This window comes from Struthio camelus, chromosome 2 (genome assembly GCF_040807025.1).
Source record: "Struthio camelus isolate bStrCam1 chromosome 2, bStrCam1.hap1, whole genome shotgun sequence".
Taxonomy (NCBI): Eukaryota; Metazoa; Chordata; class Aves; order Struthioniformes; family Struthionidae; genus Struthio; species Struthio camelus.
This window is the reverse complement of record NC_090943.1, coordinates 114,011,615-114,037,230: the sequence shown is the minus strand read 5'-3', so window position 1 is coordinate 114,037,230 and position 25,616 is coordinate 114,011,615. Positions and strand designations below refer to the sequence as shown.

Sequence of the window (25,616 nt, the reverse complement as noted above, 5' to 3'; positions counted from 1 at the left end):
TTCTTTAGCATGACCATACTGTAAATCTGCTTTTCACCTGATGCTTTACAATGCGGGCTTCGAAAAAGTGTCTGGTCTGCTAGAGCGCTTTTTGGAACTAATCCTCTACTTCACAAATGCTTTCTCAGGGCAAAAGTCTATTATCCTCATTTCCGTGGGCAGCTACCTGCACTTTATCTCTGGAAAACTTTTATTTCTCTTCATATGCTATTACTCTTACTCTCTGCTCTTTCACTCCATTACTGCATCTGCTTTTTTCCCTTTTACTACTTGCCTGCGCTCTTCTGTGCCTCTTAGAGACAGGGAGCTGTATTTTGTGGGAGAGGAAAAGAATAGGGGTACGTTGCTTTCTCAGTTGCGTTACGTGGTGGTTGTTGCCAAATAAAGGAATATGGCACAGGAGTGAGGACACTAAAACTGGGCCATGGAGCCAAGGAACTACTCGGAGCTTTATTATGCCCCTTATTGTGTCTTGCTGACCCTTTGCCGCATCAGCGGGCTTGACCCTAATCCATGGACATGAAGTTGGTTAGGACTCAGGTTCGCACCAGCTGTTGGAAGTGCGTACCTTGACTTCTCTGGCTTTGCTCCCATACTGCTTCTTACAATAGAATAGTGCCCCTCAAAGTTCTTTTAGTGTTTTTTTGAGGTCACAGATTTAAATACAAAAAGGATAAAGGTTAAGTTGTTCAGAATGACATTCACAGCACATATTGTAATGCTATGCATTTGCTAGATCTGTAGTCAGTTTTTTTAATACGATTGGAGTCATGAGTTTTTTGGTTCCTGGTTCATATATCTTACAAAAATCCAAACGTTGCATTCCAGAGAGTGTGTACTTTTTGTTAATATTTGACATCTGCAGGGAAACAAACTTACCAAGAAATTATTACCAGAGAGAAAGAATTATTTTTCTTGAATACTTATGCAAATATGGATTTATTTTTCTCTTTTCAGACCGCGGTTTGACAATGAAGTGGGTAGTAGTAAGAGTTGCATATCCTGATGTGCAACTACCTGAAAAAGAGAGCTCAGTTAGGCACAGCAGCTCTGGTCACCACAGTGTTACCCAACTAGTGCAGTGCCCATGCTTTCGGATAGTGATAGCATTGAGTCCAGAGACCCCTGTGAAAGTGAAGGCAGAAAGTGAAAAGCAGGAAAAATCTGTTCTCCCCTTGCTTAACTCCCCCTTAAGTTTCTGTTTACCTCTGTTTCTGCATTTGCTCTTTCTTTTAGAAACAGATCCAAAGCCATAGTAGAGGCTGTGTAAAGGGGAAACAGTCTGCAAAGGCTCTGCAGAGTTTTTGCAGAGCCACCTCGAGTCTGCAAGAAAAAACTCTGCATCATGCCTGCTCCAGATAAGGGCAAGGAGCAACAGGGTCTCCTGAGAGGTATCTGCAGGTTCTCCTGCCTGCCTCCACACAACTGACTTGAGCTCATTGAAAGTGAGGCTCAGGAAAAATGCAATCTGAAGTGAGTACCTGCAAAAGAAAGCAAAAAATAAACTTAATCTCTTGGTGGGAAACCAGAGATTTGTGCTTCCTTGCCTTATTTCGCAATGGGACAGCATCAGGTTTGAGCATAAAGCAGGAGAAGCTCGATTTTATTTTCACACATATATCCATTCAGTGTACACACTTTTGTGTATACATATATATACATATATATGCATATATACATATTTAAATGTATATATACCCATATATAAAAGTATATACCCATATATATTTTTTGTCTAGTGTGATGGGGCAGAAGTGATATGAAACACCCTATTTCAGGAGGACCAGGAACTTGAGGAGGATGTCATGCTGGTTGACTGGGAAGAGAGGGGAGGAACAGGAAGGATCTCCTTTTCCCTTGCCCAGGATTTTATTTTTATCCGCGTGTATGATTTGTACTAGAAGCTTGTTTGGTAAAGCAGTATTGCAGAAACCATTTATAGGGAGGGGTTGTATTGTATTTGTATTATGCTCACAGTTGGGGTTTATCTGTGTGCAAAGAATACATACAAGCATGTGGTAGCTGTGATTTCTCCCTGGAAGTAAGAGCTGCAGTGTCCAAAGAGAGTAAAGCTTCTCTCATGTTTACTAGTGTTTCTAGGACTTTGTAGTTTTGAATGTGTCCTGGATAAGAAGCACTGAGCAAAGGGAGGGTTGGGAAGGTAATTACAGCCAGAAGTTTTTTTCTGGGCACAGGTTGCTCCCGTCTGTCACTTTTGAACTGGCTGATCTTTTCTCAGGAGGAAGAGACCCAACAGGGTCATGGGGTTTGTGAGGGGGAGAGAGGAAATGAGGAACACTTTCCCTCTTTTGGAGAAAGGTAAAAGCAGGATATACCAGGATCCTGTCAAATCCTATTCAGTGGCACTGAGCCTTTTCTGTTATCAAAGCTGATAACAAATCTACACCAAAAAAATCTGAAAGCTAGTTCATATGGGGGCAAAACTCCTGAGGAGAAGAGGGGAAAAAATTAAGACAGATTTAGCTCCTTGGGCCAACTGACAACAGCCAGATTCGGGACCTCGTTCCCTAACTGAGGTATTTAAATAGGAAATAAATCTGGCTGCATAAATCTTGTGCATCATAAATTATGGCTTCTGACACTGAAGCACTGTGAAAATCCAGACCCAGCTAGCAATTTCTAGCAGAGCCTGTTCAGTTTTGAGCCCTCATACGGCTGTAGCAGAGAGCAAGTGTGATCACTTTTCACCAAAGCTTTCCATCTTGTATCCCATGCCTGACAGCCTCAAAAAATAAGTTAACCTGAATTGTGCATCTAAGCCTACCTGCATCTGAGTAAGTTTTTGCCCTTCCAAACAGGAGAATGTAAATAGGAAAAAAGTAGTCTGTCCTGAAAAATACAGTTCAGTAACACTAAAAAACAAATAGTTGGTCCTGGCAGATCCTGTCAATTTTTATGTTTAGTCCCTCTTCATTCTGTCTTTATAAGGAAGAAAATGAAACAGCTTCCAGATTTGAGATCAAGCAGTACCACAAAACCGGTTATCTGGTACTTGAGTTCAGTAGGGTCTCCTGAAAACTTCTTTTTTTTTCAGCTCCTTTGTGTGAAGAAGCTGAATAGATACTTATTGTAAAAATCCACGTGCCATTCCTGCCATGCTGCACTGAAAGGTAGAGCACTGCCTGTTTCTCTTCTGGATCCTACCATTTTCTCCTTCCTACCGTGTGCAGGAGACAGTGCAAGTTCCTCTTCCTTGAGCTTAGATCCAGTACTTCCTGCCTAAGTGAGAGAGCAATTTTTAGAAAACCCTAAATCCCTGTAACTTCTGCTTTTCTTCTGCCACACACAACTTAATCTTTTTAGATAAAAACAATATTTTGTGTTATTGAAATCAGTGGTACATCTCTCATAGATTTTGGTCAGAACCAGGATTTAAGACACAGCTATCAAAATATGATTACTAATCCCTCTTCAAAAATCTACATAGAATGCTGGATACTGGGTGAATAACTATATTTGGACATAAAGTCTCAAAATATTTTCACCTTTAGAGGTTCTGTGTTCATCCTTTTTTTTTTTTAAGGCCCCTTGTGCCTCAGTGAATCTCGAACCATATTTGAACAGCGGATGTAGTTTCTATTTATGCAATAGTGTTTAAGAGCAAGAATTTTAGAAAAAGCCAGTTGCCATATTATTGCTCTTACACAGAGAGACCAATTTGCAAGGTGAGGAGAGATTTGCATCAAAGAGAAATACCTATAAATTTGTGTGGTTTGCTGTTTCATTTCGAGACCTAAAAATGTAGGTAAATGAAACAAGAAGCACATGGCTTCTTGTCTTTAGCGATTTGGTTTGGTGGTGCTTATCAGCATATACATTTATCATGTTTGGATTAAATAATCCTGTAGGCCCCTGGGCTTCATTTTCCTGTTCAGCTGATACAGTTTAGAATAGTCAGAGGAAAAATGCAAGGAAAAGCCACCTACCTATGCGCTGCTGTGACAGTCTGTGGAAACAGAGTGTGTGTGTGTGTTAGCACAATGTGTGTATGTTTACATGTGTGTATTGTACATATATGTGTGTGTGGAAGGATGTATATGTATTTATATAGATATATTTCTGATTGTGGGCAGTGGGATTGGCAGAATCTAGCCAGACTTAGGTCCACTTTTCCACCCTGGTATGTTCCATGCTCTTCAGCCCGGGCCAGGAGTGGGCTAGGTGATTTGTGCAGTTTGGGGTTTCTGACCCAAAAGTGCCAAGTTCGACGTGCCACATCTTGTTATGGTAGAAGCCAGGCTTTTCTGCCAACGCTAAGCAGTTCGGGAGAGGAGCACCAGACGTGGACCGGTGTCCCAGTATCCGCGTGGCAGCACTCCTTGCTGTGGGGCGAGGCCGGCACTGGGGACCACTGGGCCCGAGCGGGGCGACCAGAACCGCTCGCCACGAGCACGGCCTCCAGCCCTGGCATCTGGGGGCCAAAACGCCATGGGTGTCCGGCACAGGCCAAAAGCCAGATCCAGGTTTTTGCAGCAGCTGCGCTCGCTGGGTCTCGCCAGGGCTGCGCGGAGCCGAGCGCAGGCGGCGGCGGCGGCGCCCGCGTTTGCCGGGGGCAGCTGGACGGCGGCCCCTGCAGGGGCCGGGCCGGGCCGCGCCGAGCCGAGCCGAGCCGAGCCGAGCCGGACCGGGCCAACCCCGCGGCCCAGCCTCGCCGCCGCCGCCGCCGCGGCGATCCCGCACGGCCCAGGTAGATCCAGCTTTTACCTTTTTCCTTTCTCTTCGCTGGCTGGAGGGTTTGTAGTTTTGACTGTTTCCTGGTCTCGCAGAAAGAGGCAGTGCTGAGTTAGAAAGACAAAAATAGACCTTTACAGAGAAATATAGGGATTGTGTGTGTGGTGGGGAGGGAGAGAGGAGAGCAGCGTTAGGCTGGTTTCCAGGAGGAGCCCTTCGCTCGCTCTCGTTGCATGTTAGACATTTTTGTACAGCTTTTTCCCCCCACCCCCTCCCTGCTGGGGAACGATTACCTCTGCCGGCTGCTCTTTGCATCTCTTCGGGGGAAAAAAAACAAACAAACTCTGTTTTGATCAGAACGCGGCTAGAGACCATTTTATTTGAGCAACCGGGGGGGGGAAGAAGAGAAGAGGAACCGTCGCAGGGATATAAGGATATAAAGACTTACCTTCTGCGTTTCCCCCTCCCCCTTGTAAATACTAAATACACAAAGACAACAATTTGACATCCATCCTAAGCAGCAGCTATGGGGTGTTTGGGCAACAGCAAAACGGAGGATCAGCGTATCGATGAGAAAGCGCAGCGAGAAGCCAACAAAAAAATAGAGAAGCAGTTGCAGAAAGAGAGACTGGCTTATAAAGCGACACATCGCTTGCTTCTGCTGGGTAAGAAGGAGGGGGGCAGAGGTGGGGGGGAAGGGGAGCAGGCGAGGGGGCATTAGCCTGAGCTACCCTTGGCGAGCGGGTGTAATGGAGAAGCTAGACGTGTGAGCTGCGTGCGTTAGATATGAAAAATGTAGGCTGCTTTATTGAGCAATATGGGAAGCGTCCCCAGATTGAGCTCAGCGCCTGAGCCACATGGATGCATACATACAGAAAGGCTGCCGGAGGTGGGAGATGCTATCATACCGTGCCCAAAAAAATGGGGAGAGGGAAAATAAAAAAAAAAAACAAAGCCTGAACCATATATCACAATGTTCTGCCTTTCATTCTTTCTCTTCTAGGGGCCGGTGAGTCAGGAAAAAGCACTATTGTGAAACAAATGAGAATCCTACATGTCAATGGATTTAATTCAGAGTAAGAATTATTGACACTTTGTGACTTATTTTTCATTAAATGTTTGAAACCGGTTTGAAACACGATACACGAGGGAATTTCTGCTCTTCATGCCCTCTGCGTTTTGGTGGCTTGACACTGCGTTTTGGGGGAGGGAGGGGAGAAGGGAGAGAGAATAAGGAAATTACTGCTATTGTACATTTGCGTTTTCTCCTTCTGGCCCCTTTACTGTATTTTTACACTGTTGCTACTGCAGCACTTGACAGGCCCCTCTGTAGCAACAACATGGCGACTACTTTTTACATAGAAGCAAATAACTAAATATTGCATCTGTCTGTAATACAAAAATACTTGTCAAGTCATATTCAGGATGACAGTGGCTGCTCTTTTTCCGGTATTGGGGTTAATGTAAAACTGAAACTAATTTTGAACGTTTGTTAGAAATCATTCTGAATTCTGGGGCTACATCATTTCTCTCAGAAGAACTCTGCCTGAATGTATTATTAATCTATAGTGTTAATTTTAGACATCTGTTGCCTTTCTACTATTTATTATCAATTTAGTGCATGCCTAAATTGCACTAAATTGCACAATAGTGCATGCTGTAGAAATGAAGGAATGGCTTCAAGTTCTATCAGGAAAGGCTTTGCAGATGTGGCTATTTAAAAATATATTGAGGGTGAATGTGTATTGCTCTTCATAGTACATGAAAGAAGGGATAAGAGGAAAAATGTATTCATCTTACTGGTTTTTTTCGGTTAGTATGTCTTAATGATTGGAGAGCAGATAAATAAGCAGTCTGTAAAAACAAAAAAATTGTAATGCAGCTGACTGAACTGCTTTGAAGGAAAAAATCAAAGTGTTAATATTTCTGTTTTAATGCAGAGAAAAGAAGCAGAAAATACTGGATATTCGGAAAAATGTTAAAGATGCGATTGTGGTAAGAACATACTTTATACTGTCCTTAAATGCTCAAGTGTACTGGAAATGATAAGGATTGTGCTAAGATTGTATAGAGAGAAATCCTATTTTGCTGATGAGATTGGATTATCTTCTATTGATCCTGTATCTTAGATTTATCCAGATTAATGTGCTTGTTTTTGTTTTATCCAATTCTAGACTATAGTTTCAGCTATGAGCACTTTAATACCCCCAGTTCCATTGGCCAATCCAGAAAACCAATTTCGAATGGACTACATCAAGAGTATAGCTCCTCTTTCTGACTTTGACTATACACAGGTAAGAATAGAAACTATTATGTTATTCTATTTTAAGGGGGAATGCATAGCTCTCACTTTGATCAGTGAAAATTTTTTTTTTTTTAACTTTTTGGAAGATGCTTTTGGGAAGAGCTTTGTGCAAGCTTTGCCAGAAGGTTAACTTTCTTATAAGACTGTGGCGGTTGCACCTGTTCTAGCGTTGCTGAGTTTTGTTGTTACTAATTTATTGGCTGGTGTTTGTAAATACTGGTTTTTCTATCTTTCAGTCCCTCTCTTAAAAATTTCTGATATGATTATACATACTGACCCTTCAGAAAAGACTTTATCTGAAGGCTGTTTTCCTACATGTAATTAGATGCAGGATGGCAATCTAAGAAGTTATAGTCTACCTATATACAAGGGTATAAAAGGAAGTAAAAGGGTAGAGTGACTCCTGTAGTGTTTTCCATGCCTAATACATTTCATAGGGGAAACTCATGTAAACAATGGTGAAGTAAGGTGCCTTGCTTCCTCCTTTATTTATTGTAGTTCTACTATGCAGTTGGCATGAGCAGGATTTTAGTCGTTTGTGAATGTTGCCATCTTTTGATATGGACTCATTAGAAAATTAATGATTTCTGTGTTGAGGTTACTGTTTTGTAGTCAGCTTAGAGACCTTATGTGCATTTAACTTGCACAGGCATTCTACATTTGATTATTTTGATCTTTTTATGTTATCATTTACAGAAACATGCATAGTATGTTTTATTTTTTATGCTTGACATGAAAGCAAGTGCATAGACGTTCTGATTATTATTAAGAATTTAATTTTTGTAGTAACATAATTTTTAATTGGCCTTAAAATGGTATCAAGAGCAATTTGTTATGGATACAATAAGGAATATAAATATCTTCATTCATTGACTAAATGTTTATGAGTTGCTCGTGCCATCGATATTACTAAGGAAGCCATTTACAATAGAGTGTCTTTAGGTTGTTATCGCTTCAGGGTAGAAGGGGGAGAAGGGGAAGAGATGTTTCTTTATTATATGACTCATATTCTCTGGTGTGTGGTTTTGCCTCTGGTAAACCTACCACTTTGAAGGTTCAAGACAAAAAAATATATATATCAGACATCTTGTACAGTTAGAATTTAACACAGACTGCAGATGTTAGGAAAACGACTGTAAGGTACACCCACATATTGCATAATTGCTGAATTGGTATATGTAAGTTAGGGAAAATGAGCAACTCTTTTTAGAAATGGGAATTGAGCTTGTCATGAAATATTTGACCTGTATGTGTTTTTGAGTTCTGGGGCATGTGTTGCTTATTATATTTTTTTTTCTTGAATTTTGACCCATATTTGTTTGGGTAAAATACATACTGACTTATATCCTTTTCAATCCTGTCTAGTACATCTGTTTTTCTGAAGGTCTGGGGTGAAAGAAAACTGAAGTAGATTTTCAGTAGGGCTATAGCTATTAATATTTTAGCTTAGTCTTTTTACAAAGATTATTCTTCACAGAAGTTGACTACATCTGTGCAAATTTGACTATTTGATATTTATAAAATGGAAGAACTTATTCTTCTTTGAGGGGAAGAAGAATGGAAGGGACCTTGTGAACTCTGAAGCAAGTAATATCTCGTTTTAGGTCTGGAGTCAAAATCCATTTTGCTTTAAAATTAAACAATGAATAACTTTGTTTTTTGAATTAAGTAGGATTTCTGAATAATACTGTCACGTTATTTGAAATGATGTGAAATAATAGCCTTAATTAAAACAGGAAAAGTTGTTATAAGCTTAGAAAAAGAAAAAAGAAAAATCTAGTGCTGGTTTAGAAGTAGGCATATTTTAGCTGTCCCTTTCACCTATTTCCTTCTGCTTTCTTCTCTGCCTAAATCATAGGCTTAATGTTTGTAAAATCTGTAGTTTGACTACATAATTTTAAAAATTTTTGTTGGCTTAATGTGATGTTTCTTTCGAGGAAGATATGTAAGAGAGAGACTGAAAACAGAATTATGCTTCAGGGCTTGATCCACTCCAATTCAAGTCAATGATAACTTAAAGTAAAATTACGTTCCCAGCTGAAATACCTTTTGACCCATGTAGTATTTTTAAATAAGTACAAGTATAAAAATACATATGTGGAGAGTAAGCAGTTATGCATCCTTTTCTAAGCATGACTGATTCTCTAATTAATACCTAGTATATGGAAGGCCTTAGCCTTCTGAACCAGGGAAAGCAATGCAGTATTTAATAGTATACATTCAGGACTTGCTATTCTATCATCTGTACTTAAAAATAGTTCTAAAGGAAAAATTGCTGACCTAGGCAGTGCTTAGGTGATGTCTCTGGGGTAAATTTTGGCATGTTCTAAAACAGGACAAATATTACCCTTCTTTTGAAAGAAGGAAGAGCTGATTTTAGGATTTTTAACAATATGGGTGCTAATAAGCCATTAAAGACATAGTCTTCGTTGTTTCAATAAGCATTACAGATCTGTTATTTTTTGGATAATGTTAGTCGTGTGATCTTTCTCTTAAAAATGAATGTGTTTTAGTTGAAGATGCATCTCAAGTAAATGGATGCAAAATGTGATAAAATGACTGCACTGTATCATGAGTCTTTAAATAGAGATCCCTGATGAAATGCAAAAACTTCACTGATGGCACAGTATGGCCAACACTCATGAGACACTAATTTAAATATATTTGTGACATACTGGGTGTACTTGGATATGCATACTTAAATTGCATACAAATTAACTAATATACATTTAATTGTAAAAATTGTCCTTTAAAATACGTGGATTTGAAAATACCAATTTCCTGTGGGTGAAATCCTACTCTAATTAAAATTTGTGACTGAAATTCCAAGAACTTAAGTGAGGATGGGATTCGTATTTAGACTTGGATTTAGGGGTTTTGTGTGGTTGGAATTTTAATTGCACAGTGCTCTCTAAAATATAAGCAGAACATCTTACTTTGGTAGTGTTGCTATTTTTAAAAGAAACAGTTTTCTCTTTACAGCATCTTAATATTCTCTTAAGTATCTGTGGAGTGCCCCCCCAATACTTTTACTTACTTTTATTAAAATGTATGGTTTAATATAGTTTAGTAGTGCTAACTTGATGTTTTATGTGGTAGATCTAAAAAATAAACAAACAAAGATTTCTTTATTTCTTTTACAGTGTTTATGTTGCCGTTCATTAATTTTATTAGAAGACTGTGTTAGTGGCACATTTTACAGAAATTTGCTGGAGAGACCAATAACGGTCAAATTATACAAATCATAAGATGTAAGCATTGCTTTCTTAAGAAGTTAATAAATATGAATAAGGTGTACGTCCATTACAGTTTCTTCCTTGAAGCCATAAAAAGAACCAAGATAAATTTTCATCTAACGACAACTTTAGACGTTATCTTAGCATCATATTCCAGGCTGGAATCTGCAGAAGGGCTTTAAAATTGAAATGGAAACATGCACAGTGTATTGGAAAGGGTTTTTTTATTATTTTTGGCAAAGTGTTGATTGATATTTGCTAAAGTTAACAGGAATTGACCTGCGCCATTTTTAATCCTTTATTGATGGGGATTTATTTTGTCCTTTGTGAAACAGAGTGAACATATTAAGGGAGTATTATGCTAGTAGCTGTGGAAAAACACGATGTATTATGTAAGCATGTGTTTACTCAAGTTATAGTTGTCTTTATTGAAGTATTTGAATTTTGTCTTCACCAAAAATTTGGCCAAATTAAATAGTTTTTTATAATTTATCTGTCGGACTAGGCACATCTGAACAGTTAGATTAGTTATATGGGTGTATATATATATGGCAGGTAGTCAACTAGCTGCGTACTATAACCAAGCTGTGTAAGTCAGGTGTTTGCCTATATTACTTAGTTGCCAGTGAATGTGAATCATTTACGTAATAGAAAACATAAACACCTCATCCAGTTATTGAGGACCAGGGAGGACCGTTTTCCTTTGTTAAGAAAATTACTGGAGCGGCAAAGGATTTTGTTAAACCTTCATAAAACAGTGAGTTGTGCAAATATAGTCCCTTGTGCTGATTTTAGAATGCTAGCTTTAAAAATAACTTCTAAAGCTATGTTATCAATCATGTAACCTCTTTAATTCAGCTTTTAAAAGTGAAATGTTAATGTAGTCATTGACAGGGAAAGTGCTTTAGATTAATATGTTCTCACTGTGGTTTGCTCTGCTTTCTTAGATATGGCAATTTGAGTTCAATTTCATGACTTTAATTTTCTTCTGCATTTTCTTCTTAAATATCAGGACTTCTTATTAGTATCTTAAAGATAGAAGAAAAAAAGAAAAATATTTGTGGTCAGGATTTGAAGTCATGTAGACTTTTCTTAGGCATTTCATATACTTATTAAACCTAATATTCAAATTCAAACTCCTACTGACGCCTAGCGATTGCTGGTTTACACGGTGTACAGTGTACATCTCAATATTTGAAGTAACTGGAAGTCTTGGTCAAGTGAAGTGTGTTGGTGGGGTGTAGAAAATATTTATCCCAAATAAATACATAAATAAAAGATGAAAAACATGATAAATATGGTTCATATATGGTTAAACTTATTTGGATTGTGCAGTTAATGCTGTGACTTTAATATCCTATTTGGCCACAACACGTTTAAGTTTCCATGTAATACGTACTTAATGTAGCCCAAAGGAGTTGCAAAATAACTTGGTCTTAAATTTTTCGTTTTCCAAATAACTTGCAATTATTTCCATGTTTCTCAGGAGCGTGAAAATATACCATGTTTTACAGGAAAATATCATAAAACTAAAGAGAAAATTCAGTGAATATTACCAGACAAGCGGCTTGGTTTGTTTTTTGGGTTTTTTTTTCCTCCATCTAGATTCTTACTTTAGGGGTTTACTTGCCATTTTGGTTAGGATAAAGGGCCACAAGTTTTTACAATTGCCTGCGGTCATTACTACAGTTTCAAGTCAAAATTAACTTTTGAAAATCAAGTAGACTTTTACAAATTATGTCATTTGCCTTTTTCGAATTCTAAAATGCAAACTGGTAGTTGTTCTTCTGTTCTTATTTTCACAAATGGGGAAAGGATCTAGAAGGCCAGATAATGATTAGATTATATAGATCCAACAACATTATTACTAGCCTGAATTAATAACACTTCAAAAACTAATGAAGAAGGCTGTCGAAGGACAGTGGAAAATACTGCTTATGCTAATGCAGTTGTTGGCAACTCTTCAGTCTCCACACAAAGGTTAATTTTGTCAAGAGGACTAGTATTGAAAAGTAGTGGATATTGGGGAAAAGTAGCAATTATGTAACAGATGAAATTTCATTGTTCTGATAGTGCTTGTTTTTGTGCTATACACTAACAATTAATTAACAGCGGATGCTGAAGTTGAGCTCATTTCATGCTGAGAAGATGCGGCTGATGCACAGTGGTATCTTTGCTCTGGTATGAAATACCTGTTTGTGTACAGATTTAGTGTAGTCGTGTCTGGTTTCCATTAAATCAGCAAGCTGAGTCTCTAATGCTTAGATTAGTCAATGTTATAGGGCAAAATGATTAACATTTCACACACGAGATCAGGAGTATGCTTCAACTTTGCGTGTTATTTAGTTCTTAATCTTTGTAAGCATTAAGTTCACTAGTAATGGATCAATCAATCCATTAGTGCTTTCAGAAATAATTGGAAGTTATTTTAACTATACTGTAGTTTTATAAATATAGAACTAAACTAGGATCATATTAGAAACGTATATAGGACAATTGTGAGAAAAAGTACTGGAACTATACAAATATAAAATTCTGCCATGATTTTATTTGATTTTTTTTTGGTTTTATTCTTTAATAAATACTCAATTTGTACTAGAAAATACACCTGTGGCTTAAAATTCGAGTTGTTTGTGTAAAGTACAACTCTTCTGTGAGGCTCAAAATTTCTTCCTTTAAATACATGCTTTGTGTTGCGGGGAGGCTCTCTTTAAGATGAAAGTATTGCTTATCTTCAAGCGTCAAGATAAAATAAGGTTTTTGCTGTAGTAAAATACTGTTCTCTTCTACGAGAAAAGTAAAGGACCACTTTTCTTCCTCCCTTTGGCTCAAATAAGAAGAATTAGTATAAGAAATTCACTGAAACACAGCTGTTTGTTAGCCATTTATACTGCTGATAGATAAATAAATAAATAAATAAAGTTTGTGTCCTAGGAAAGGAGCATGGGGAGCTACTTGGGCCCCCAGTAGTTAACACAAGAAATTCTAAGATTGGAAGCCATAGAAAGCTACATGCATGATTATAAATGAGCCACAGTTAATAAATGCAAGATGTGTTCAAAAAAAAAAAAGTAAAAAGGTGGGTATAAAATTCTGTGTTTGTTTTTAGGTCTTCCTATCTCAATATTTTTAAGAACAGATTCAACTCTGAAATATACAGAAAAGGTTCACCTTCCCCATATACCTTTCCCTTTTTTTAGGATATATTTTTCCATAGCTTCCACTGTAAAATGATCAATTTCAGACTGAAAAGACAGTTATGTGAGGAAATCTTACGAACAAATGCAAAAGAAAAAAATCTTGCTGCCTCAGCTGTGGTGTTGCATTCACTATTACATCATCATAGTAACAATGAATTAAGTGTTTGCTATCTTACCTTCTGAATCTGACTGCCTAGATAATGGGGTGCTGTTCACACTTTATCCAACCTACTTTATTTATTATCACACTAACACAAAGGCTTTCACTGTGAAATTGAAAAGATATTCTCATTTATTATTACTGCTCACTAAAACGTACATTACTTCTGTAGTCTCCAAAATTCTTGACTTTTACTGATACTACTTTGGGTTTTGTGCCCATGGATACAAATTAGTTAGGAGCTTTTGAAAGTCGAGCCAGTATCCAATCAAATACTGTGAATTATTAATAATCAGTTTTACATTCTGTCTTGTTGCTACAATTTTAGCTGAGAACTTTACACACTTCTATAGCACTTCAAATGGATAAGAATATTTTTTTTCTAAATCTGGATGTTTGATTTGATGGCATTTGGAAGACTAATAACTTAAATTATCATTTTAAGTAGGAGTGACTGATTTTCCTCACATTACCAAAAATATATTACAAGATCCTTTTGGAACTTTAAAATGTTTTTGTTCATCAGTTATTTCTCAGTGTATGCCCTATTTTTAAACAATAATAAAGAAAGATGGGGTGATAGGTTAAAGACTGTACTTTCTTTATACTGGCCACAGATCTGTGGAGCATATTGCTTTTTTTAAATTGTACTTGCTTTTGGGGGCTGCTGTTTTGTATTACCTCACAAACTCTTGTGGCTGCTGCTTAGGTATCTTTCAGAAGCTAGTCTATAACGTGCAGGTGGCAGCAGTCCTCCTTGTCCTCAGGTAGTAAGATGGTGAAAAACAGCTGAAGGAAGACCACTGTGCACTAGATAGATGGAAGAGAGATGATAGGCTGTCCAGAATAAAAAACTAATCTTGATCCCCATTTTTCTGTACAAGGAGAAACGGGAAAGAAATTCTTGCAATTTTTAGCACTTACGTTGAGATGCATTTAAATCTGTAGAAGGTTTAATTACAAATTAATATTTCGTTTATTAAGGTTTAGCATGCATTCAGAAATGCTTTCAAAGAATTTCATTTGTTTGTTCCCTCATGTGTAAAGCAATCTGAGTTATAATGAAACTAGATGTAAGTACATGTGAAGAGTAACCACACTCTTAATGAAGACACACTATCCAGTGAGTCCCAGGATGAGGACTTTGCAACTTCTACAAGTGACAGTTTTCAGAGGAAGGATAGTAAACTATTTAATGAATTATCATCATTTATAAACCATATTAAAAGAGATTTTCCATCATAGCCAGATAAAAGGTAAACATAGCAGAAGGTGCTTCGCAATTCTCTTCATTATCCATTAGTTCCTTTAATCTCTCAAGCCAAAAATGGCAGGCTGATGTTCTGCTTTTGCTGTTTTGAACACTCTAACAGTAACGTGTCAGGGAGGATTTTTCTTTTGACTTAAGTGGGCATGATCAAAAATGTGCAGATCAAGGGTAAATCATTATATGTATGTTCTCAGTGAACCCTGTGGAGATCTATAGAACAAAGCATATCACCTACTCAGTAAGAATAATAAGGAGGTCATTAGTTTTTCAAAGAAGGGGGCGTTCATCTGCACAACAGCCATAAATCTGAGTGGCTTGCTATTTTCCTTGATATGTGAGGAGATTTTAACTTTAGTTACTGTCAAATACTGCCAGCTTAGACCTTTGCTGCTTTTTTTTGCATCACTTCCTTAGCTTCCTCAATTGCCTGTACCTACTGTCAGTAATGGATTACCTTTTAATGTAGATACTGTCTACATCAATGGACAGGATATTTTGTTTGTAGAAGGTAACAACCTGAGTTGGGGAATAGAGAAAATAAATGGTATGAACTAAAGACTGCCTATATACCTTACATAACATGAAGGAAAAAGTTTAAATATATAAATTATTATCAACAAAAATTTTTTTGTTAAGTTTCTAAGCAGCTTTTTATGATAAATGTTAATAGGACTCTAAAGCAGACAAAGGCAAGGGACAATACACGTTTGCCGTTATTACTAAAAGTTTGCAAAACATATCTATGGTTTTGTTCTGCTACAGATTTCATTTCAGTTGCTTTTCTATTCCTAAGAGATTCAATTCAAGTCTTTTAGTCAAGTTCTAGGACCTTCTCTTGAAAGAGAGTCAAAGGGAGGATGTAATTTGTACAACAGTTTTCAGTTTATATCATCTTTTACTTCTAATAATTTCTTGGAACAGAACTCCATCTAGTTGTAAGCCTGCCAGCTGTCATTTGAAGCATCCAGATTATGCCTTCTTACTTTAAATCAGCAGATAAATTTTGGTTGGTTTAAAGTGCACTCTTGTAATTAATCTACTAGTATTTGTTTTAAAAAACTATGTTGGATGTTTTGAAAGGATATTTATCCTTAGGCAAGAAGAATATTGGAATTTATGTCTGTTATGCAGACATTAGAGATGAACTTTGCCTTTTAAATCTTTTAAAAGTAAATTTTTCTGACACTTCTGCCAATTCATTCCATCGGAGTTTTCTTATTGCTGTCAGGAAGACTTAAACTTGTTTTAATGCGAATAATTATCCCACTGTTTTGAACTGTGAAATTGTTTAGCAGGATAAAATAGGCTGAAGACATGCAACCCCTCTTATCTCTGTTAATTTGGTGAATGCTTTTTGATCACGTCCACCCTCAATTCCATAGGATGTTAAGTGACAGAGCTGTGCAGATCATTCTTTTCTTAACATACACCCACATACTTTCTTTCATATGAGCTAAATAATATCAAATTTAAGAACTGTCAGGTGGGAAAACAAGAAGAAGAATAGAATGGTTAAGTAAAATAGGGAAAAGTATATCCTCAACAGCTGGATTCCTACTACCCTTCCCTCTGTACAGCCAGCCAACTACCCCTTCCCTTGCCTACAAGCCTAAAGCTGACACCTCGTAGCAGCAGAACCTGGTTGTCAGTCAAGTCCAGAGCACCTTTGATGGAGGCTGCGGGCAAGCATGTATGTACTGTAAGAGAGATTTCCTCAAGTCCATGACCTGAGCCAAAAAGAAAAGACAGAGGAGAAATACACATAGCAAGTCTATGCTACAAATACATCGTCTCCTATTTTATTTTGTCATTAGAGAGAGAAAGAGGCCGGGTATCTCCACTTGCTGCCAAAACCACATCATTAATTGTCTGATTTCTAGCAGGTATCACAGGAGAATGAGGCTTCATGGCAGGATTTGGTAGCCTTAAACACTTAAATGAGAATCTTCTTTCTGGCAAAGACAAGCGTCCTTCAACTTGAACTTTAGCTTATGATTCCTACATCAGTATTGTCTTTTCCTTTCAAAAAGAACAGATTTACTTATTTAGGATAACGTGTGTTTAATTAAATAGTAGCACTTCTGTTTTTCTACTCCCAGAATTATCATTTTTAATCTCTGCTGTTGCCTGCTGAACTGTTCCCAAGATTTTAACACAGGCAAACTAAAAAATTCACCTGAATGCCGTAACCAAAAATGGTAGTGTGAATCTATTATGCACCAAAAGAATAATTAGTTAGGGATTTGACAAATCAGAAGTCTTAATAAAAATGCTTTGGATTAAAAACCACATCAGTAGAAGAAGACAGCTTGTGATGTTTATGAAAACAAGCCATCCTTACTGCGGAGAATTTTCACTGTTTTGGGGGAAAATAAGGAATTAAATTTTCTTCTTCTCCTTAAATTGTGCAGAGCAGGTTTTAATTCCTGTCACTGATGAATGAAAGCCTGGTATGAAGTATGATGTTCCATAAAAAGAGAGTTTATTCTAAAATCTTATGTTTCCTAGGGTTCAATTTTGCAAATACTTAGATGTATGCATATATGTGGACCTAAATAGATTGCTAGTGTACTGTTGGCACAGCATTCATGCAGCTGAAATCCCAATTATGCAGTGATATTAATATCAAAATCACAAATAAGTTCAGTTTTATTTTTGTCGAAAACAAAACAAGCTAATCATTTCGCCGTGTTAGATATATATTTGGGAGGTCGTTGAGCAGTTTTATGGATTTTCTTGGGGGTGGAAGAAGTTGTGTAGGTTAGAGATTGGCACAAAACTTGAAATAAGCAAAATCTTTTTCAGATAAGTGACAGTTCTCTAGATGCTATTAAGCTGTGAACAGTAGGTCTTTTCAATAATCACTGTGATTCATTTTCATATTGTGTTTTTTTTAAATAATAATATCTTTAAAAGGCTTACTGAACAGTAGGCTGCACCAGCATAACATTTTCTTGCAGAAGGAAAGATTTCATACACTGAATCTTAGATAATATAGCCTAAATTGATTTGCACAGCTCAATAAAACCATAAGAACAACTGCACCAGCTCAGATCACAGGTTCATTTAGCACAGAATCTCCTCTCTGACAGTGGCCAGTAGTGGAGCCGAAGAAAGAGGATAAGAACAGGGCAAGCGTATAGTAATGTTTCCCACATATTCTTCTAGCCTCTATAGATTTGTGACCGAGGTATTTTTTGAATGGCATGGGTGCTTTTGTGTTTGCATTTTTCTTCTGGGAATTCGTCACTCTTTTTTTTTTAATACTTTCAGTATCAACAGCTGTGGTAGCAAGTTCTGCGGTTTAAGTGTGTGTCATATGAGGAATTGATTCTTTTTTTTATTATTATTAGCTACCTGCTAATATTCCCTGATTCTTCTATTAGGAATAGAAATATTTCATCTTTTCCATGTCGTTCATCATTACATATCATAACCATCCAAATACTTATCCTCCAGCTTAGAGAGTCTTATTTAGTCTGTTTAATTGATTCTGTCACAGGGGCTGTTCCAAATCTTTGATTATCCTTGTTGCCCTTCCATATTTCTTCTAGATTTACTAGACCATATTTGCAATGAGGGTCCAGAACTGCACACAGTATTCAAAGTGTAGGTACACTGTGGATTTACACAGTAGCATCATGTTTTGTGTTTCATTCCCTAGTCCTTTTCTAATAATTTGTAATACCATTTGCTTTTGTGGACACTGAGTTGATATTTTTATAGAGTTATATTATAATAGGTAATAATTCCAAGAGAACCTGAACACAGTTGCAGTTAATAGTGTTAAGAGTTATGAATGTGTGAAGGACTGTGTAGCAACATCAGCAGAGCTCAAAGGATACTATGAGTGACAATTTTCCTTATTCTTCTCTGGTATTTTCGGAGTTGTATGTTTTTTGGCTAGCTTATTCAAAAAAAAAAAAAACACTGAACTCAATTGTTTTATTCTTTCATGTGCAGTAACGTGTCTTCTCATTGGCTATGCTGCCATGTATCCTTTATGCATTTTTTAAAATTATCTACCATGACTAATATTTCCTTCTTTGCAGAAGGAGAACACACTTTATTTTTGTTCTGAAAATGGAAAAGAAATTGGTCTCCAGCCTGATTTTGGAAAGGCAATGTTTACAGTTTCAAGAAGGACTTTAGTGCTTTCAGATCTGCTTATCAGTCCTTAATCGTTCCTTACAATTTGCCTGATTTAGCAGAAAAGAAGACCATTGTTTAGAACCCTTCTCGTTAGAGAAAAATAATGTTTAGAAGTATCAAGATACCACTTTTTTTCCCTTGCAGTTCCTAATGCTTTGTATCACTGAGAGAAAATGTTTTGAACTTTTTGATGTCCCTTGGGGAAACACTGCAAGTAGCAGAATTCTGTTATTTTTATGTCAATTTAGGTCTTACATGATTCAGCACTTGTGGTTTGTGGGAAAGAGAGTTGTAGATTATGATAAAAGGAGCAAAAATAGTAAGGAGTGGCTACTAGGGAAGGCTTCTCTTTACTGTTGAAATACTTCTTTAGATTGGCTTTCCTTCATTTTTAAACTGCTGTTTTAATGTCCCTCATGTTTTCTGTTTATCATTGTGACCTGTATGCTGTAAAGAGAATAACTCAAATCTGTTTTGATTTTCAGCTATTGTTACAGTTTAAAGAACTTGATAGTTACTATGGGATCTTGATAACACCAAATTTGTACATTTAAGTCTGTCAAACTTAGTTGTCTCCAACAGGTGAACCAGTAATTCCTTTCTTGCAGCTTGTCAGAAATAAGCAGAAGGTCTCTAGAAAAGGATAACTAGTACAAAATGTAAAGTAACTGCCTGGACTGCAGGAAAAGTTCTTGGGTGTACTACTCACTTGCAAGCAATGACTTAACTCATTCTGGGATACATTAACGAGGCTCTTGTACAAAAAGACGTGAATTAATTACGCCATTCTGTTTGGCGTTGGTCAGTCCTCAGCTGGGATATTGTGTCTAGTATTGGGAACTGAACTTTAACAACAAAAAAAATTTAGGCAAATGGAGTGCTGAGGAGAGCATCAAGAATAAGGGGATACTAAGAAACCTGGGTTTGTTTACTTTTGAAAAGAGAACGCTCCAGGTTGGAGGGGAAAGAGAGCAAAATAAAGTTTTTAATATTTAAAAAACCGTAATCACATTTTCTTGGGACTATCTTCTCAGAGGAAAGAAATGAACCTGGGGGGAGAATTCCTGTCTTCCATTTTGTATGACAGCCCGTATGTTTTAGATATTCTACACTGGTGAGTTTAGGGAACACGGTCTCAGAAACACGTTGTGGATGTGGGTTTCAGGTGTTTATGGCTGTGTTTTCAGAGACATGAAGCACCTACAGAAGTTTAAAACTTCTGAAAATCTAGAAAACTTTGGAAGACATGAGCCCCTATAAATTAGTCTTTCACTTTTGCCTCTCCGTGCTGTTCATGAAGGTCCTATTGGTATGATGGTTGAGAGCCCCTGGGCCTTCTTTACCAAAACTAAAGTAAATTTCTATCATCATCTCTTGAATTGATTCAGAGAAAGAACTGTATTAGTTACCTGTTTTTGTGTAAATGGACATGACAATTCCACTTAAATAGTTTGTGATCTTCCAAGGTGCCGTTCAGACGATGTAGTAGATTATAGTATAGAGTATACAAGACTAGTTTGTGCTTCCGGTTAAAGATAGTGATTGTTTTAAATCTAAATCCTGGCAATATTCAGATGATTGCATTTATCTGGAAAATCATGGAACATATCACCTAATCAGGCAAGGCCTAAGATTTTCTTTCCTAAAAACAGAAGCAGTGGTTAGGGGAAGTAATGCTGTTAGGCGTATCAATTCTAAAGGTTAAAAAGACCACAGAGTGTACATCAGAAACTTTCAGGTAAAAGTGGCACGCAAGAGTTTTTGTTCTTTTACATGTGTGCAGCATTGCACACACATGTGTTTATGTATAAGATGTTGTGTGCCTTATTTATGTACAAGGTTCTAATCTTATCATTTCAAGAACCAGCACATCAGGTGGCTAACAGTAGGGCGAAAAATCCAGTTTGTAGGCTATTAACTGTAGGCCCTCAGGCCTGTGAAAAGAAATGAAGGACTTGAAGAATAGAACAAATTTACCTCAAGTGTGTGGTATTAGGAGGAGAATTCTCCAGGTCCAGGGTGGCAGGTGAATACCTTTGAAGCATTGGTGACAGCCCCCGACTGCAGCCACAAGGAAATACATATCTAAGTCCCGCAGTAAGTGCCATCCTTGACAGTCTGCAGGCCATTCACTACGTGTGTGTTGCGCATCTGTCTTGGTAAGACAGCCTTGAAAGGATAGTTATGGCAAAGCTAGTGATTTTGCTAGTGAGAGGTTTAAAAAATGAAAGACACAGATCATAGGTAATCAGGTTTCAGTAGTTATATTGCTCGTTATAATAAATTGTGTAGAAAGGGGAAGCGACTCCCATTTCTTTTGCTTAATATCAGTTGTTCTCTGCTTTTCTAGTAGAGTGGATTTAAGGAGAAAAAATGATGGTATGCATCTTTCAATATTGCTAACTTAAAGGGTGGTCACATTGCAAGGCGTATCATTATTTTTTAATGTCACAATCAGTAGGGAGTTGGGCTTATTACATTATAAATACAGCCAAATGCCGTGCTAATAGCATTCCTGATCCATGCTTACATGATAAATGTGGACATGTTTTATACCTAAATTTTAGGTTTTTGAATTTTGGGGAAAAATAGTTTAAAAGCATGCAGTAAATCATGCAGTTCTTTTCATTCTCTTTTTCTCTTTCCTTAAAAAAAAAAAAGAGAGAGAGAGAGAGAGAGAAGAACAGAAAAAATCTTTGCAGCTATTATACTTAGATGGTTATTTTTTGTAAGAACGTATTGCTTTGCATGCCTCTGGACACCAAAAGGGAAAAATAAAACAAAATGTTAGTTAGTCAGTTTATGAAGGGCTGCTGTATGGAATTTGAGGATGTAATCAGGAGAAAATCCCACCTTGGACAGTTGGCTAGAGCACGAGGGAATTCCAGGCATTCACTCCTAGCAAGGATTTGTGGTGCTTATTGACTGGCTGAGTTCAGTTAACGCACACTGCTTCCCAACTGTTTTCCCCAGCATTTTGTGGGTGGGTTCTTAGTGGGACCTGATGAAGTAGGTGTCAAAACTGGAGGGCATTTTACTGGCTGAAGTTCTAATTCAGTTACTCTTTTGAGGTGCTTATGTTCTCACAAGCTGATCTTCTTTTCCACCTATAGCAATTCTTTTTTTCCCCCAAATTTTATTTTTTTAAGCAATTTTGAATCACATGCTGTTCTGAGAATATGTGTTAAGGAGTACTTAGAGCATCGTTTCAGGAGTATTGGTTCTAGCAAGGCTGCCAGGCTAAGCAGTCCTTCTTCTCTTCTTGCCACCCTTCTCTGTCTGTATCCACTCCACTTTCCCACTTCTGTGCCTGCACTGTGCCCTCAGCCGCGTCCTGGTAAAGCTGTTTGTTTGGCCTGACCAAGTGAGGGGGAGGGAGAGGTTATTTTTGGTATGGATCATTTCCCTGGTTTAACATAGGTGGAGTGACACGGATGGGGAAGAAGAAAGCAGAGGTGGGAACGAGCCGTAGGGCATAATGGGAAGGTAAAGGCTATCTAAATAAGCCTGCTTACTTCCCCCACCTCTGTAGCTATAGCCACAGATTATGGTCAAACCATATTCCACTGCAAATCTGTGTGTTAGGATAAACCCAGTGGAGTGTGTTAGTTTTGCTCCTTCTGATTTGAGGTCTGACATTTCTTGTAGAGGTTAGGTGGTATAAGAGCAGGTCTGTCTTGTTCACCCTTGCAATTTGGGTGAGTAAACACTGCTACGTTAGCTGCAGTTATTCCTAAACTTAACTTTGTGGACTGGAGCTTTAAGGCTTAGTCTGATGAGTTTCAAAAACAATTGACTGACGTGAACTCCGGTGTATAAAAGATTTCATAGCCGTTCAAGTCTCATATAACAAGATCTATTCTCTGTTGGTTTTGCTGCATAACTAAGCCACTTCCTCTGTATTGCTATATTATCTTTACTGGGAGAGAACATGATAAATAGGTATGCAAAAATCCCGTGAGTGGTCATTTAGCCACAAAAGACATGGTGACAGAGGGTATGTGTAGGTATATATACTTAAACTCTGTTTACGTATTTCTCAGATATTTGTCGAGGCGGCATAATAGTGTTCTTGTGGATGTAAAGTAAGAATGGAGCATTGTTCCGCTGCATGGCACGTGAGTGACAGTGTGTAGGATTTAAGCTATTTTGCAAACCTTATATGGCCTTCAGAGGAGATGGGACAAGTTCACAGGGCAGAAATCGACTGCAGGCTACTGTACATGTAGAAACCACATTTGGTTCAGGAAGTTCTTGAGCTGAATAGGTGGAGGTTGGCAAATTATTGGGAGAGAAGTGCTACACATGCTTGCCCTGTCCCTTGTCCTTCTCCTGGCATCCGCTGTGGGGAAAAGGATAGCGGGCTAGAAAAACCGCTGGCATCACCCTGTACAAGCCTTCTTAAGATGAAGTTTAATAATTCATTTGTAGAAGGGATTACTTTCTGACATCCCAGAATAAGCACCGTTTTTTTTAATAGGTTTACTAAAAAGAAAGAAAAATCACAGCTATTGTTCAGATGAAAGTTTTGCCTTATGTGCCAGTAAGATTCCCCTAATTAGCCATCATGTAATTTTTCTTGTTGGACCCTAACAAGTGTAAGGCAGCGTGTTACCTTTCTTACCAAAATGCATGATCATTTTCATTCTGTGAGCTAGAAAAATCTACTGTGAAAGAGGATCATCAGCCTATTGTCTTTGCACAGGCTGATATCTGATAATATGAGAGATCCTATGAGCAGAGAGGAAATTACTCTCTGTGGAAGATCCTAAAAGAAGTAAGACCCTTTTACACACGATCAACAGTGACGCTTCCTAAAGTTTCGCAAGCTATAAGATGTTGTAGGTGGGGCACACTTATGTCTAGCATATACATTTAAAATGCCTGAGAGTCAATGCCAACATTTAACTGAGCTCAGTTGTGTTGTTTGGGAAATGAAATGAGAGCAAATATGATATTTTATAGTGTTTTGTCTTCATAAAGGCTTGAAAAGCTTTTGAGTTGAAATTTTCAACTTTTTTCATGGAGGAAAAAAGAGAGGAAGAAATAAAACCCCCTTCTTGCATTTCAACCTGGGCATATGTAACCTGAAAAAAATGGAAGGAGAATTTAATCATCTTCACAAAAATACTGAGACTGTCTTAGCTGAACACTTAAATAATGAATACTATATGGAGGCATGCTGGATGCTTCTGTGCATCCAACAGTATTTTTTGTAATTTGTTTTAAATCGTATTACTGTCATTCTTTACCTTAGTTTCCATGCTCACTTCAAATGTGAACGCTATGTTATCACAGGGAAAACATCGCAGTGATGCTTCCTTAGCATGTAAAGAGACACAGGAGAAGGAAGTTAACTTTTTTTTTTTAAATGTATAGTAAATTATTGGCATGAGTATATTTGTCACTTGATTTGTTTAAAAAAAAGAATAATTTTCAGGCATCTCTATACTAGAATAGAAATACACCGCATCATGTCTAAACACAAATTATCTAAAATATAAATAGACAAAAATGTAATCAAAATTGGTACAGTGATATATCCTTAGGAGCCAATGTTGTTACATGATTCTTCCAGAAAAGTACCTGAAGAAGCAGAAGTCACATTTAACTCAAAGATTTAATTAAAGCAGCTTTTGTTTTGGTTTTGATTTTTTAAGATGATAAAATTCCAAGGTGGTTTACAAAGCATTGGATAAAAAACAATAATTTAAAGCAGTCCAACTTAGAGTTAAGCTCTGCAGCCCAGTAGAACTGATAATTAATAGCAGGGGAGAGAAGAAAAGAAAAGCTAACCTGTTTTTACATTTACATGAGTGGGTGTCAAAAAATATTTCAACAGCATACAGAGTAAAACCTAGGACCAAATCATTAGCAATAATTTTAATATTTTTAAAATGTGGAAATATTTGAAGGTATTGCTGTGATACACAGAGAGCTTATCACATTAAACTATACAAGCAAAAAATATTAAAGGGTTATAATACAATTGTGATCAAATTTTAAAAATTATCCTAGAGTATTTTCAAATATATTTTCTGTCTTTTCATAGAATAACATAATGGGTATAATATACTAGGGATCCTGTTGGTGACTGTTTGGCATTAGTTGCAAAAATCAGGGTATTTGTTTGGTATATAATGTTTTTATTCAGACTTACCAAGACCTTTATACCCTGTGTGCATATGTGTAAAACATTGACTATAAAGATAAGTATCTGAACTGGTATGACAAAAGTATAGTAACACCTGGATATGGAACTTTTTTTTTTTTTGCTTGTTGTTTATTTTCTGAAAGAAGTGGCAAAAAATTCAGTATTGATAATCTATTTGTCCAAAGGAGTTAAGTAGGGGTTTTTTGTCTCGCAGATCCACTCAACATTGTAAGCACCACATCCTGGAATAGTTTGTCAGAGTATTTCTTCTTTATTACTGCTTTTCACAGTGTCAACAAAAGAATTTACTTCTCTGCTTTCCCAGCTCTCCATGGGCTTGCTGGCCTCCTCCGTTCTCCTCTGTAGGGTCATCTGCTGTGAGATGGTAGAGGTGAAGGAAAGGGGCACACTGAAGAAGGCTCCCTATATCTCTCTCCGGTTCCTCCT

At 37.4% G+C, this 25,616-nt stretch overlaps 1 protein-coding gene across 1 annotated transcript in view; it reads left to right on the top strand.

Annotated features, from left to right (window-relative positions):
* Nucleotides 1–25,616, top strand: part of GNAL (G protein subunit alpha L) — a 197,257-nt gene that overhangs the window by 65,134 nt on the left and 106,507 nt on the right. The window contains exons 2-4 of the mRNA XM_068932146.1: nt 5,696–5,768; nt 6,633–6,687; nt 6,867–6,986. Coding sequence (XP_068788247.1) covers nt 5,696–5,768; nt 6,633–6,687; nt 6,867–6,986 — 248 coding nt within the window. The remainder of the gene's footprint in view (nt 1–5,695; nt 5,769–6,632; nt 6,688–6,866; nt 6,987–25,616) is intronic.